The 14,791-nt window shown below is 46.4% G+C and overlaps 1 protein-coding gene across 2 annotated transcripts in view; it reads left to right on the top strand.

Annotated features, from left to right (window-relative positions):
• The window catches only part of slc2a15a (solute carrier family 2 member 15a), a 28,649-nt gene extending 16,999 nt beyond the window's left edge, over positions 1–11,650 (top strand). For both annotated transcript variants that reach the window (XM_029669607.2, XM_029669606.2), the window contains 9 exons: positions 261–385; positions 660–805; positions 1,147–1,279; positions 1,501–1,688; positions 2,615–2,725; positions 3,163–3,264; positions 3,701–3,776; positions 5,530–5,657; positions 6,155–11,650. In XM_029669607.2, the coding sequence (XP_029525467.1) occupies positions 261–385; positions 660–805; positions 1,147–1,279; positions 1,501–1,688; positions 2,615–2,725; positions 3,163–3,264; positions 3,701–3,776; positions 5,530–5,657; positions 6,155–6,409 (1,264 nt within the window). In that variant the 3' untranslated portion in view covers positions 6,410–11,650. The remainder of the gene's footprint in view (positions 1–260; positions 386–659; positions 806–1,146; positions 1,280–1,500; positions 1,689–2,614; positions 2,726–3,162; positions 3,265–3,700; positions 3,777–5,529; positions 5,658–6,154) is intronic.
• Positions 11,651–14,791: the final 3,141 nt, after the last annotated feature.

Below are 14,791 nucleotides of genomic sequence, written 5' to 3'. Positions count from 1 at the left end.
GCTGATCATTTTCATCACCCAACGGTGTTTTATGGGCGATCAGAACTCAAAACGCCCTCCCTGACTGTATATCAGGGGGAGACTTTACTATTCTATGTCATAGAAGTAATGAAGGTGTACCTGCTATTGCCTATGGTCCACATGCTTTTATGCACAGCTTCATACATTGGTACATTAATTAGCTAGTTCTGATAATCCACACATTTTAATGGTGGACAGAGCCAACCATAATGTGTGTGTGTGTGTGTGTGTGCGTGTAGGAAAGGCACAGTGGTGAACTCGACGGTATTGGTGTTCATCGCTGGATCTCTCATGGGCTTCAGCAGGATCTGTGGCTCTCCAGAGATGGTCATCTTTGGCCGCTTCGTCACAGGGATCCACTCAGGTACAAACACATCAGCGTGCCCACTCAGTGAGAAGGGTAAGGTTCAGGGTTGAGAGTTAGAGTTAAGGTTATAGGATCAAGGGTCAAGGTTCAGGAATGGGTCACTGTTTAATCAGCCAGGAACGTATACATACGGTATAAACGTGGCACGGTAGCTGGGCAAAGTTGTGAATGTAGCAATAACAAGAAAGTGAATGTTTGCTCACTGTTGTGTCTTATCTTGATTTTTGGTCGGTGAAATAAATGTCCACGTCGTCATCGTTGTGTTGTGTAGGTATCTCTCTGAGCGTGGTGCCCATGTACCTGGGGGAGATAGCTCCTAAGAACCTGCGTGGTTTCCTGGGGCTCGTGCCCAGCCTCTTCATTTGTGCTGGGGTCTTCTCGGCCCAGATCCTGGGTCTACACGAAATTCTGGGGAAGGTACGCCAAATACCATTTCCAGGAAAAGCTTTACACTTGCCGTTCATAAGTTTAGAGATGGATTCATTTTCAATGGTTTGCGTGTTGCATTTTTGGGGTTATGTGTGTGTACTGCACAGGAGGTTGGTGGCACCTTAATTGGGGAGGACGGGCTCGTGGTAATGGATGGAGCGGAGCGGAATGGTATCAAATACAAACACATGGTTTCCACGTGTTTGATGCCATTCCATTTGCTCCGTCCCGGACATCGTTATGAGCCGTCCTCCCCTCAGAAGCCTCCACTGGTGTACAGCTGTACATCATGTAAGTGATGATTGTGAGTCGTTTTCTCATGTTTACAGGAGGATCACTGGCCCCTGTTTCTCTCTCTGGTGGTGATACCCACCTTCATTCAGCTGATGCTGTTGCCATGGTTTCCGGAGAGCCCACGATACCTGCTGATTGAGAAGCACAATGTCCACGCCACCATTATAGGTCAGCATGCTAGACGACACCATTGAGACGGGGACACATACTTAGTGTGTGAATAATGTAACCTCAGGGCTATGCTTATTTCCTGTGGCAACGTTGTCAATTCGAAACTGTTTAGTTAACCATCAATGACAAAGTTCAAGTCATATTTAATTTTCATTTGATACAAACGCATTGTCATTGCCTGTTTCAAGTGTAACGTCCTGTTTTATTTCCTACCTCAGCGTTGAAGTGGTACCGGGCCAAGTGTAACATCCAGTCAGAGATCGAGGAGATGCAGGAGGAGCAGCGCTCTCTGTCGTCGGTGGAGACGGTGTCGGTATGGCGACTGATACTGGACCCTTTGGTGCGCTGGCAGCTGCTCAGTGTGGTGGTCATCAATATCGGCATGCAGCTCTCCGGTATAGACGCTGTAAGATTACTCATCTGTTCGCTATGGTGCTCCTCTCCTTCTCATATCTCTCTATCCCTCTGTTACTCCTTTTTTAGCACTCCTCGCCCTCTCTCTACCTCTCTCTTTTCACCCGTTTTCACCCCTATCACACCCTGCTCATTCTCTGCCATTCGCATGTCCTTTCCTTACTTTCTCACCCTCTCTCTCTCTCTCCTACACTCCACCTCTTATCGCCCTCTCACCTTCTTCCCCCTCTCATCCATTACAGTCGGGCCCACTACACCGAGAGGCTCAGTTGAAAGGCAGAATGAATGATTCCTCATCTTTTACAAGCCTCATGTGATCATGTGGTGAAGAACCCAAAACTACGAGTCATCATTTAACAGCAATACGATTAGCTAAATCCCTTCCTGAATTATGCTACTGAGATGCATTAATTATTCAAATGATTACCAGGACACTGGGGCCAACAAGTGCACATTTTACCCATCAGAGCTGAACTCATTAGCAGCCTCATCTCTGCAATGTATTTTTAGCAGCTAATTAGCTTTGGCAATCTATTTGAGGCAGCTTTGAAACACAGGTAGTGAGGATGAAGACGGTGGTGATGGTGATGAGGATGATGGTATCAGGCAGATACCAGAGGAGAGCTGTAGGCTAAGTGGAGGTGACCGGTGGCAAGCCTTGACACTGTTCTGTGACTGCAGCAGGAGAGAGGAGTGTGTTTAATGGGTGTGTAGACTTGTGTGTGTTGGTTTCTTACTACCTCCAACTCCTGATTTACCCCCCTGTCTAAAGTTAACCTCCCCAAAGCCCCAAATTGAAATCAATTGAATGTGAGTGGTTGTCCACTGTTACTCTGTGCCCATGCTGTGCCACCTGTTCCAGGCTGTCCCACTTGTGCCCATGCCCCTCAAGCTCAAAAGTGTCTTTCTCTATTGTAGCTCTGGTTCTATACCAATGACATCTTTAGGAACGCGGGCATCCCAGACCCAGAGATCCAGTACACTACGGTGGGTACAGGAGCCATCGAGATCATTGCCGGCCTCATCGGGGTGAGTCTATGGAGGAGACATGGGATTGGTTGTAAGTTTGCCCTGTCATATTTTTCTCTTTTAACGGTTGTGTTATTCATGTTTTGTTGCTTTCTGTCTCTTTGTATCTTGTGTTTCTCTCTGCCCCTTCTCTCTCTCTCTCTCTCTCTCTCTCTGCCCCTTCTCTCTCTCTCTCTCTCTCTCTGCCCCTTCTCTCTCTCTCTCTCTCTCTCTCTCTCTCTCTCTCTCTCTCTCTGCCCCTTCTCTCTCTCTCTCTCTCTCTCTCTCTCTCTCTCTCTCTGCCCCTTCTCTCTGTCTCTCTGCCCCTTCTCTCTCTCTCTCTCTCTGTCTCTCTCTCTGCCCCTTCTCTCTCTCTCTCTGCCCCTTCTCTCTCTCTCTCTCTCTGTCTCTCTCTCTGCCCCTTCTCTCTCTCTCTCTCTCTCTCTCTCTCTCTGTAGTGTTTTACCATAGAGAAACTGGGCAGGAGGCCTCTCATCATCGGGGGGTTTCTAGTCATGGGATTCTGCTGCGCTGGGATCACTCTCTCCCTCGTTCTACAGGTCTGTATTTGTGGTGTGTGTGTGCGGGTGGGTGGGAGGTAGGGTGCACTGCATTTGTGTTTTTACTATATTAATTATATCCTTCTGATACGACAGAGAGTACTTTAGTATAGTTTATCAATCAATCAAATGCATTTTATAAAGCCATTTTCAGCAGTTGTCAGAAAGAGCTTTACAGATCCCCAGCCTGAAACCCCAAAGAGCAAGCAATGCAGAGGCGGGATCAGTGGCCAGGAAAAACTCCCGAGAAGGCAGGAACATGTAGGGAGAAACCTAGAGAGGAACCAGGCTCCGAGGGGTGGTCAGTCCTCTTCTGGCTGTGCCGGGTGGAGATTTAAGAGTGCATGCGGCCAACTATAATAGAAATCTCCTTATGGAATATACTGACTCATTTAGGTCATGGCGTCTTGTGTCTTCCACTACACTATGCTTACAGGTTCACTTACCATTCATGCGTTATGTCAGTGTTGGATGCGTGGTCGGTATCATCGCTGGTTTCTGCATTGGGCCAGGTGAGCTGCATTCTTCTACTTACTCTATCTTACTCTTCTCTCAGTTATGAATTTACTTTCCATTCATTTGAGCAGAGAGCACACATGCAGACACGCGCACACAAACACACACACACACATCCAGGCATCATACAGGGATACACCGGGGTGTGTTGCCAGATTTGCTGGTTTCCGACCTCCTGGTGTGTATTGAAAGGGCGCCCTCTGGAGGTCAAAGTTGAGCGCTTGTTAATGCAGCTAATGGCCTTGATCTCACCTCCTGATTATCTGCCTGTGTGTGATGATGATAAAGTCTATATCCCCTCTAAGATAGGCAAATGAGAGTGTGTTCTGTAGAGGGACGTATGTATGTACATACCCGACTACATCCCCCTCTGGGCCTTAGTGGATTGGCTCATTCTGTCTAGGATCCTGTCTTTAATTAGGCCTCATCACGCCTCATTGGTCAGAAAGGTGATGAATGCTGCCGCTCAACAGCAAATCAAGATGAATAATGAATCCGGGGCCTAACTCCTCATCAGTCGAAAAGTGTTATTCCTCCGCCACCCACAATGATGAGGCACAAATAATTATGCACAAATAAGGCAGCCTGGGCTCATGTTCATTCAAAGGGTCATTAGCAGTGTAGTAACACAAGGCGTTGCATATTCATCACTTGTGACCAAACGGGATTAGATCGCTTACTACCACATTACAATGGTAAACAATTGCTCAGGTGCCATCCAGAGCTGGGTTTAAATAGTTTGCCTGAACGTTTGATTGAGCCTGCCTGGAGTACCAGATTGGCAGGTCGGGTTTACACTTTTGGGACTGTTCCATTCCAATCAAATCAAATTTATTTATATAGCCCTTCGTACATCAGCTGATATCTCAAAGTGCTGTACAGAAACCCAGCCTAAAACCCCAAACAGCAAGCAATGCAGGTGTAGAAGCACGGTGGCTAGGAAAAACTCCCTAGAAAGGCCAAAACCTAGGAAGAAACCTAGAGAGGAACCAGGCTATGTGGGGTGGCCAGTCCTCTTCTGGCTGTGCCGGGTAGAGATTATAACAGAACATGGCCAAGATGTTCAAATGTTCATAAATGACCAGCATGGTCGAATAATAATAAGGCAGAACCGTTGAAACTGGAGCAGCAGCACAGCCAGGTGGACTGGGGACAGCAAGGAGTCATCATTGATTCCATTGCGCCAGGCAAGCTCAATCAAACGCAGCTAGCTTATGTATTTGAAAGATACTGTACCTAGGGCTGGTGCCATCCCCTACTGCGATTGTTGCCTTAAGCAGTTCATTTAACCCCTAAACTGCTACAGCGGTAATACTGTAAGGCTGACCGTGTGCTGCTCCCAGCCTGGTGTGTGAATAGTGTGTCAGGGGTTTGGGTACTGTGACAGTAAAAATATAAATTGGAAGATTAACATTTTATTCAAGGGGACTTTTATTTTGAAAACTCTGTATGAATGCTGTTGAAGGTGGTTAGGAATTATACTGCAACACTCATGAAGGTGTTATGACTGATTTAATGAAGTTATTATGTATACCCCCTTCCTTACTTCCTGGATATGTAGCTACAGTAGATAAAGAGCTCTTCTTAAAGCCCCTGTATCACTCTACCTGTCAGTGTGTTTACATAGTCTGTGTTTGTATATGGGCTGAAATGATTTGTTTAATGTGTGTGTGTGTGTGTGTGTGTGTGTGTGTGTGTGTGTGTGTGTGTGTGTGCGCAGTGTACTAACGGTCAGTGTATATATTGTAGCGGGTGTTCCTTTCCTGATAACGGCAGAGCTGTTTAAACAGTCTCACCGCCCAGCAGCCTACACTGTGGGAGGATCCCTCAACTGGATTTCCAACTTCACAGTCGGCTTCGTCTTCCCCTTCCTACAGGTAACCAACTGCCTCTGCTCTCACTTAATCTGTCCTCACTTCATATGGCCTCTGTCCTCACTTAATAACATGCCCTCTGCCCTCAATTAACTTGACCTGGCTGTGCCCCTACTTAACATGGCAGCATCAGGGATGCTGGCATCAGAACTTCAGGTGCCACCTACTGCAGTTGTGCCCTTGAGCATGGCACTTAACCCCTAGCCTGCTCCAGGGGCTCTGCAGTGCAGCTGACACTGTGTTGCTTCCAACCTTTCGTGTATATGTGTGTTGGTTGCCCGGGGGTGGTATTCTACTTTGCCTGGCCTCAGCATGGCTCTGCTTCTTCCTGACATGGCTTTACTTGACATGGTGTCCACCCTCACTCAGCATGGCCAACGTCTTTGCTCCTCAGGACCAATGCCTTTGCAAAAAAACACAAATCAGGGCCAAGCACTATGGATATTAGAATCAAAACCCTGTGTCTGTCTGTCCATCCATCCCTCCCTCCCTGGTGTCAGATGTCCGCTGGGTCCTACTGCTACCTGGTGTTCTGCTGCGTATGTCTGGCGGTGGCGGCCTTTGTGTTCTTCGTCATCCCCGAGACCAAGAACAAGACGTTCGTGGAGATCAGCCAGATGTTCGCCTCCAAGGAGGCGGTGCCAGAGACCCAGGGCCTGGGCCATCCCGACCAGCTCAAACTGAGGAAGATGAACGGATACGGAACCCTGGAGAATGGATCGCTGGAGTTTGACAGCTCCTCCTCCGTCCCCTGATAGTGGCTCTGAGAGAGAGGCTGGCTGCATTCCAAAACTCAGAAGTAGCTTTTTTCTTTCTTCAGTATGACCATTGATAGGTAAAAAGCTGTATCGGCTGCCACAAAGAAATCATGGGAGGAGCAGGATACAATATCACGTCGTACTGATTTACTTTCAGATTAAGCTGTGATTTTGAGATCATGCAGTAACAGAGACATGCACACATACTGTAGGCACACGTAAATATACTGCACATATGCTTTCTTTTTGCCTGTTACCTTCCGATTCCAAATCAAGCCTTTGTTATTTTGCAGTCATTTAAAGGGTGTGTGGGTTATGTCAAAACTGACAGATCTGTACATTTTTCAAACGGGTGTAGCTTGATGTGTTTTATACATACTGTATGGTTTTATCAAAAGCCAGAGTTTATTTTCTAATATATAACTGTATTTGAAATGTGTACATTCAAATATTTTATCAAAGTAATAACATGCAAAGCTTTATGATGTTTATGATCAATTATATACTTGTTTTCAGAGCAATCCTTTTTGTTGTCTAATACATCTCAGGAGAGACATTCACTTTGTTTTAGTCATTAGAATCTAACACAAAACATGATGTATGGTTTTTGAAAATTCACTTTTGGGGTTTGGGGTTGTTTGGGATATGTTACAACCAGTATTGTTTCAAGTGTTCTTGTGCAGCATATATAACTTCTCTGGCAAGCTCTGCAGATGTATAGCACATACCAGCTAACAACAAACGTTCCCACAACTTCAGAGAACGCTCCATTAAGAGTCTCATTAGGTCACTAACTAATGTTTTCATAGGAATGTGCCCATGATGTGCAAGGAATGTTTCCAAGAGACCATCCCCTTAATGTAAAATTGAACTTACCCAGGAAGTGGTTACCATGTTCTCAGAATTTACAATATTAATGTTTTCGACATGTTTCATGGAAACGTTGAAAGAACATTCACGTGTCGACCATTTCTGAGGGTTAGGAGAATATTCCATCAACATCCCACCAAACAAAGACAGAATATGGTTGCCATGTTCTCAGAACAGAAGATATGAATGTTCTAGACACGTTTCATTTGAACGTTGCAGGAACATTTCTGCATATCAGTTGTCAGGACGTCGCCTGATGGTCCCAAAGAAACGTTCTCCCCCTAAAAAAAAACATGTTTCATTTCACATCACACCTTGTTACGCCCTCATTGTTGTACCAGTGATCCATTTATAGCTCGTTGTCTGTTGGCAAGGTCAGGGATACTCTCACACAGTGCTTTTCACCTGGGATTTAAACTGACAAACTCTTAATTCACCACATTCAGATCTTCCTGCTAGCCACCATGTCAGTGTCAGGTATTGGTTAATCTGATTATTCTCATCATTGATTTGATTGGTTTATTTCAGCTATTTAAGGGTTTTCTGTATAATTGTCTAATCTTGGTGGGGCATGTTAACCTGTTTTAATAATACTCCTGAATCACTATGATCAATAAAATAGTTTGTTTCCTGGACTTTGAAAAGAGCTGAGATTTACTTCAAAGTACATTCAGCCTATTGCTTACCTATCAAGTTGTTTCATCTACATAAGTGCCTAGGGAGGAGGGGTTAGGGTTTCTTATGGGCAGGGACTAACTATACTGGCCCAGTAGGCCAGTCTAGAGATATCTTTTATTGGGACAGTGGTTAGGGTGTTTGTCATTATTTGGCAACAGTTGCTACACACCTATCTGATTTAATTCAAATGTGTCCTACATGGTATATTTGTTGTGGATTTCAAAAAGACGACAGCGTTCTCATTGAGATGCTCAGATATATAGAATTAATAAATGCTGATCATTTATGAGGTCGTGATTCGTGCTCAAGGGGAAATCCTACAGATGTATAGTTTGTATAGAAAATAGATGCGACAATTGCCTTTCATTAAAACTGTCTTGTGTCGATAAAAACAGCTGGACATTATGACGTCACACCTGTAATAAAATGAAAAAGTGATTGAAGTGTTGCCGTTATACATTTAGGCAAACTGTGCATTAATAAATTGGCGACAGGTTGTATGTCCTCCTACCTATCGGGTTCACGTCTCAGCTAGCCCGCAAAAGTTCAGCATGGACGGAATGCAAGAATTGACTATTTTTTGCCATATTCTTATAATTATCATGTGCCAACGTTTCGCCACGGTCCGTAGTCTACTACAGTGAAACTTGCACACCTGTAAATCTGAAATAATTGGATGGTAAAACTTGCATCCAGCCAACTATAAAAGCAAGGCGAAGCAATTCGGCCATTCTTGAAAGTCAGGACAATCCTTATCCTGCAAATAAACATTATTTTCATAGTTGAAACAATAGGCATTTATATTTAAATGTGGAGTGGAGCTTAATAGTTAATAAGAGTTGACATCACCTGCCCCGCGATTCGGCAATCAACATTTATTCGAATACACCATCGTAATTTCCATCATAATTTATCACAATAACGAAAGTTTGACGAAAGACAATTCCACAACTGTCGAACATGTAAAAATGTTGTTTAGCTGGCGTTTTCATTACACATGTCGCATTGCTTTGGTCGAATAAATCTGCCTACTAAGAAACTAACTTTAAATAGATCAGATAGGTGTGTTGTAACTGTTGCCAAATAATGACATTAACACATTTAGCTAAGAATGTGAGAGTAGGATGACTCCCCTAGCAGGTCACAAACCCAGGCCATCAGCACCAATGACGAACACCCTTCATCGCTTTGCCAATAAGAAATGTCTCTAGAACATGTGCTTATTGGCTAGATCTGAAACAACTTGGTAGGTGTAAGGTAATAGGATGAATGCACTTTAAAGTAAATATCAGCTCTGTTAAAAACAAACTCAAGAAAAACTATTGCCAACATGTGATTTGGGAGTATCATTGAAAAAGGTTAACATGCACCACCAACATTAAACAACTATACTGAAAGCGTTAAAATTGCTGAAATTAGTGGGCCTAAATCCAATCAATGCATGAGCACAGTCAGATTAACTGGTAGATGACATGGTAGCGTAGCAGAAAACTCAGACTACTGTAAATCAAGAGGTTGTGAGTTCAAATCCCACGGGAGGACATGTGAATAATAATTACAGTATAAATTAACATGCATAATGTATTTCAAACTGTAAAAAAAGTTGAAAATGCTAGAAGCACTGTGGGTATGTGTGAGTATCCCTTACCTATGAAAGGATAAGTTATTCATCAATCGGCGTATTGATTAGATCAATAACAAGGTGTAATGAAACATACATTTTGTTGGGAGAATATTTCTTTGGAAGCATCAGGCGATGTTCCCATGAAACGTGTCAAGAACATTAATACTGTATCTTATGTTCTGAGAACATGGCAACCATGTTCTGTGGGACGTTGATGGAATATTCTCCTTACCCTCAGAAAACTGGACACATTAATGTTCTTGCAATGTCCCATGAAACATTTTGATTTTACCTTTATTTAACTAGGCAAGTCAGTTAAGAACTAACTATTGTTTACAATGACAGCCTAGGAACAGTGGGTTAACTGCCTTGTTCAGGGGCAGAACGACAGATTTTTATCTTGTCAGCTCGGGGATTCAATCTAGCAAACTTTCGGTTACTGGCCCAACGGTCTAACCGCTAGGCTACCTGCCACCCCATAATGTCTAGAACATTAAAATCGTATATTCTGAGAGCTTGCAACCATTTTCTATGTATGTTTGGTGGAATGTTGATGGAATATTCTCCTAACCCTCAGAAAACTGGACACATTAATGTTCTTGCAACGTCCCATAAAACGTGTCTATAACATTAATGTTGAGTATTCTGAGAACATTGTAACGTTCTCCTACGTAACTTCAATACTAAAACATGCTAAAAATGTTCTCAGAAGGTTTTTGCTAACATAGATAGAATGTTCCCCTAACTAACAGAAAACACTCAAACATTAGGGTGACATTACAAAAACGTTCTCTCCCCTAGAATTGTTAGCTGGGATCTCTGCCTCTCAAGCAGCTCCCTAGCCAGGCAAAAAGTGACAGAGGGTATCCCCAACTGACTGACTCATGCTTGGCTCTGTAGCATGTGGACTTGTGCCCAGACAGGGGGAGATATTTCACTGTGACACCACACTCATGATAGAGTTCCTTTCTCCCAACAGGATGTTCAGAGGAAACAACCTCTGTCCAATTAGTAGAGGAACCTACTGACTCTCAACTGACAGGGCAGACTCAACTCTGACGCCCAGTGGCCAGAAAGATAATTGCTGTTAGAATTATGTTGGACTGTGGTCTACAGTATAATGTGGCTGTGGTAGGTCTGTAATCTACTTTAGAAACGAATACAAAACAGTACTATATTCTTACAGACATCTCTACATGTTCATATGTACTTTCTCACTCTCGCTGCAGTAGCTCACTCAAACACAAGCATGTATGCATTGCATACAAACACACTACATTACACAGCTCTCTCTCCCTCTCTCTCTCTCTGTCTCTGTCTCTCTCTCTCTCTCTCTCCACCTCTCCTCCTTCCACCTCTCTCACTCTCTCTCTGTCTCTCTCTCGCTCTCTCCACCTCTCCTCCTTCGACCTCTCTGTCTCTCTCTCGCTCTCTCTCCACCTCTCTCTCTCTCTCTCTCTCTCTCTGCAGCAGTGTAATTAATGGCAGCAACCCTGACTTCATAAGCTCTGTGAGGAGCCTTATTGCGGTGTGTCCCTGTGGCTGTGGAAGCCTGCCGCTGACGGATGAGTGTGTCGCCGTGACTCCCTTGCTGCGCCGCTGTCACCAATGCTGATGGCATTAACGTGCAGGCGACGCCGTGACAAATGCCCGTTATCAGCGAACGAGGCTAGTGACAAATGGAAGGGGCGCTCCACGGCCAGCCCTGTCATGCCATAATAAAAAAAGATGGATGAGCCCCCCCCCCACTCAGCTCTGTTAATGCGATTTAGGCAGCTCTCGCTGGCTCCAATTAAGACTATAGGAGAGAGGAAGTAGGACGGAGAGAAGGGAAGGAAGCTAGGTGGAGGGAGAGCGAGAGAGATGGGTGGAAGAGGAGCGTTAGCTAGGTGGAGGGGGAGAGAGAGAGCGAGGTGGAAGGAAGAGAGGTAACTAGGTAGACGGAGAGATGTGGAAGGATGAGAAGTAGCTAGGTGGATGGAGAGAAAGAGCGAGAGAGACAGGTGAAAGGAAGAGAGGTAGCGAGCGAGAGAGAGAGAGGTGGAAGGAGGAGAGGTGGAGATAGAGCAGGGACGCAAGGCCCTTCTCATGACATAGTTTTACCATCTAAGGTCAACGTCTACCGATTAGGACTCAACAACCCGGTCGCATTCCGCCTCGCTCCACAGGTAGTATCACATTTTCATTTCATTTCATTACAGTACAACGGTTTGATTTGTTTGATCGTAGCTAGCTACATAGCTAGCTACATAGCCGTCTCTGTATCAAAGATAATTGTGTAGTCTAGAGCGATTTTCTAGGTTACCTAGCCAGCTATTGTCGTTCTTTTAACGCAACGTAACGTAATCAACACTGCTAGCTAGCCAGCTAGCCCCCGAATCAACAACGCAGCCACTGCCAGCTAGCCTACAAAGTCAACAACGCAGCCACTGCCAGCTAGCCTACTTCAGCAGTACTGTATCATTTTTAATCATTTTAGTCAATAAGATTCTTGCTACGTAAGCTCAACTTTCTGAACATTCGAGACGTGTAGTCCACTTGTCATTCAATCTCCTTTGCATTAGCGTAGCCTCTTCTGTAGCCTGTCAACTATGTGTCTGTCTATCCCTGTTCTCTCCTCTCTGCACAGACCATACAAACGCTCCACACCGCGTGGCCGCGGCCACCTAATCTGGTGGTCCCAGCGCGCACGACCCACGTGGAGTTCCAGGTCTCCGGTAGCCTCTGGAACTGCCGATCTGCGGCCAACAAGGCAGAGTTCATCTCAGCCTATGTCTCCCTCCAGTCCCTCGACTTCTTGGCACTGACGGAAACATGGATCACCACAGATAACACTGCTACTCCTACTGCTCTCTCTTCGTCCGCCCACGTGTTCTCGCACACCCCGAGAGCTTCTGGTCAGCGGGGTGGTGGCACCGGGATCCTCATCTCTCCCAAGTGGTCATTCTCTCTTTCTCCCCTTACCCATCTGTCTATCGCCTCCTTTGAATTCCATGCTGTCACAGTTACCAGCCCTTTCAAGCTTAACATCCTTATCATTTATCGCCCTCCAGGTTCCCTCGGAGAGTTCATCAATGAGCTTGATGCCTTGATAAGCTCCTTTCCTGAGGACGGCTCACCTCTCACAGTTCTGGGCGACTTTAACCTCCCCACGTCTACCTTTGACTCATTCCTCTCTGCCTCCTTCTTTCCACTCCTCTCCTCTTTTGACCTCTCCCTCTCACCTTCCCCCTACTCACAAGGCAGGCAATACGCTCGACCTCATCTTTACTAGATGCTGTTCTTCCACTAACCTCATTGCAACTCCCCTCCAAGTCTCCGACCACTACCTTGTATCCTTTTCCCTCTCGCTCTCATCCAACACTTCCCACACTGCCCCTACTCGGATGGTATCGCGCCGTCCCAACCTTCGCTCTCTCTCCCCCGCTACTCTCTCCTCTTCCATCCTATCATCTCTTCCCTCTGCTCAAACCTTCTCCAACCTATCTCCTGATTCTGCCTCCTCAACCCTCCTCTCCTCCCTTTCTGCATCCTTTGACTCTCTATGTCCCCTATCCTCCAGGCCGGCTCGGTCCTCCCCTCCCGCTCCGTGGCTCGGCGACTCATTGCGAGCTCACAGAACAGGGCTCCGGGCAGCCGAGCGGAAATGGAGGAAAACTGCGCCTCCCTGCGGACCTGGCATCCTTTCACTCCCTCCTCTCTACATTTTCCTCTTCTGTCGCTGCTGCTAAAGCCACTTTCTACCACTCTAAATTCCAAGCATCTGCCTCTAACCCTAGGAAGCTCTTTGCCACCTTCTCCTCCCTCCTGAATCCCCTCCCCCCCCTCTTCCCTCTCTGCAGATGACTTCGTCAACCATTTTGAAAAGAAGGTCGACGACATCCGATCCTCGTTTGCTAAGTCAAACGACACCGCTGGTTCTGCTCACACTGCCCTACCCTGTGCTCTGACCTCTTTCTCCCCTCTCTCTCCAGATGAAATCTCGCGTCTTGTGACGGCCGGCCGCCCAACAACCTGCCCGCTTGACCCTATCCCCTCCTCTCTTCTCCAGACCATTTCCGGAGACCTTCTCCCTTACCTCACCTCGCTCATCAACTCATCCCTGACCGCTGGCTACGTCCCTTCCGTCTTCAAGAGAGCGAGAGTTGCACCCCTTCTGAAAAAACCTACACTCGATCCCTCCGATGTCAACAACTACAGACCAGTATCCCTTCTTTCTTTTCTCTCCAAAACCCTTGAACGTGCCGTCCTTGGCCAACTCTCCCGCTATCTCTCTCAGAATGACCTTCTTGATCCAAATCAGTCAGGTTTCAAGACTAGTCATTCAACTGAGACTGCTCTTCTCTGTATCACGGAGGCGCTCCGCACTGCTAAAGCTAACTCTCTCTCCTCTGCTCTCATCCTTCTAGACCTATCGGCTGCCTTCGATACTGTGAACCATCAGATCCTCCTCTCCACCCTCTCCGAGTTGGGCATCTCCGGCGCGGCCCACGCTTGGATTGCGTCCTACCTGACAGGTCGCTCCTACCAGGTGGCGTGGCGAGAATCCGTCTCCTCACCACGTGCTCTCACCACTGGTGTCCCCAGGGCTCTGTTCTAGGCCCTCTCCTATTCTCGCTATACACCAAGTCACTTGGCTCTGTCATAACCTCACATGGTCTCTCCTATCATTGCTATGCAGACGACACACAATTAATCTTCTCCTTTCCCCCTTCTGATGACCAGGTGGCGAATCGCATCTCTGCATGTCTGGCAGACATATCAGTGTGGATGACGGATCACCACCTCAAGCTGAACCTCGGCAAGACGGAGCTGCTCTTCCTCCCGGGAAGGACTGCCCGTTCCATGATCTCGCCATCACGGTTGACAACTCCACTGTGTCCTCCTCCCAGAGCGCTAAGAACCTTGGCGTGATCCTGGACAACACCCTGTCGTTCTCAACTAACATCAAGGCGGTGGCCCGTTCCTGTAGGTTCATGCTCTACAACATCCGCAGAGTACGACCCTGCCTCACACAGGAAGCGGCGCAGGTCCTAATCCAGGCACTTGTCATCTCCCGTCTGGATTACTGCAACTCGCTGTTGGCTGGGCTCCCTGTCTGTGCCATTAAACCCCTACAACTCATCCAGAACGCCGCAGCCCGTCTGGTGTTCAACCTTCCCAAGTTCTCTCACGTCACCCCGCTCCTCCGCTCTCTCCACTGGCTT

This window comes from Oncorhynchus nerka, linkage group LG10 (genome assembly GCF_034236695.1).
Source record: "Oncorhynchus nerka isolate Pitt River linkage group LG10, Oner_Uvic_2.0, whole genome shotgun sequence".
Classification (NCBI taxonomy): domain Eukaryota; kingdom Metazoa; phylum Chordata; class Actinopteri; order Salmoniformes; family Salmonidae; genus Oncorhynchus; species Oncorhynchus nerka.
The sequence above is the reverse complement of the archived record's forward strand: the minus strand, read 5'-3'. Positions and strand labels throughout refer to the sequence as shown.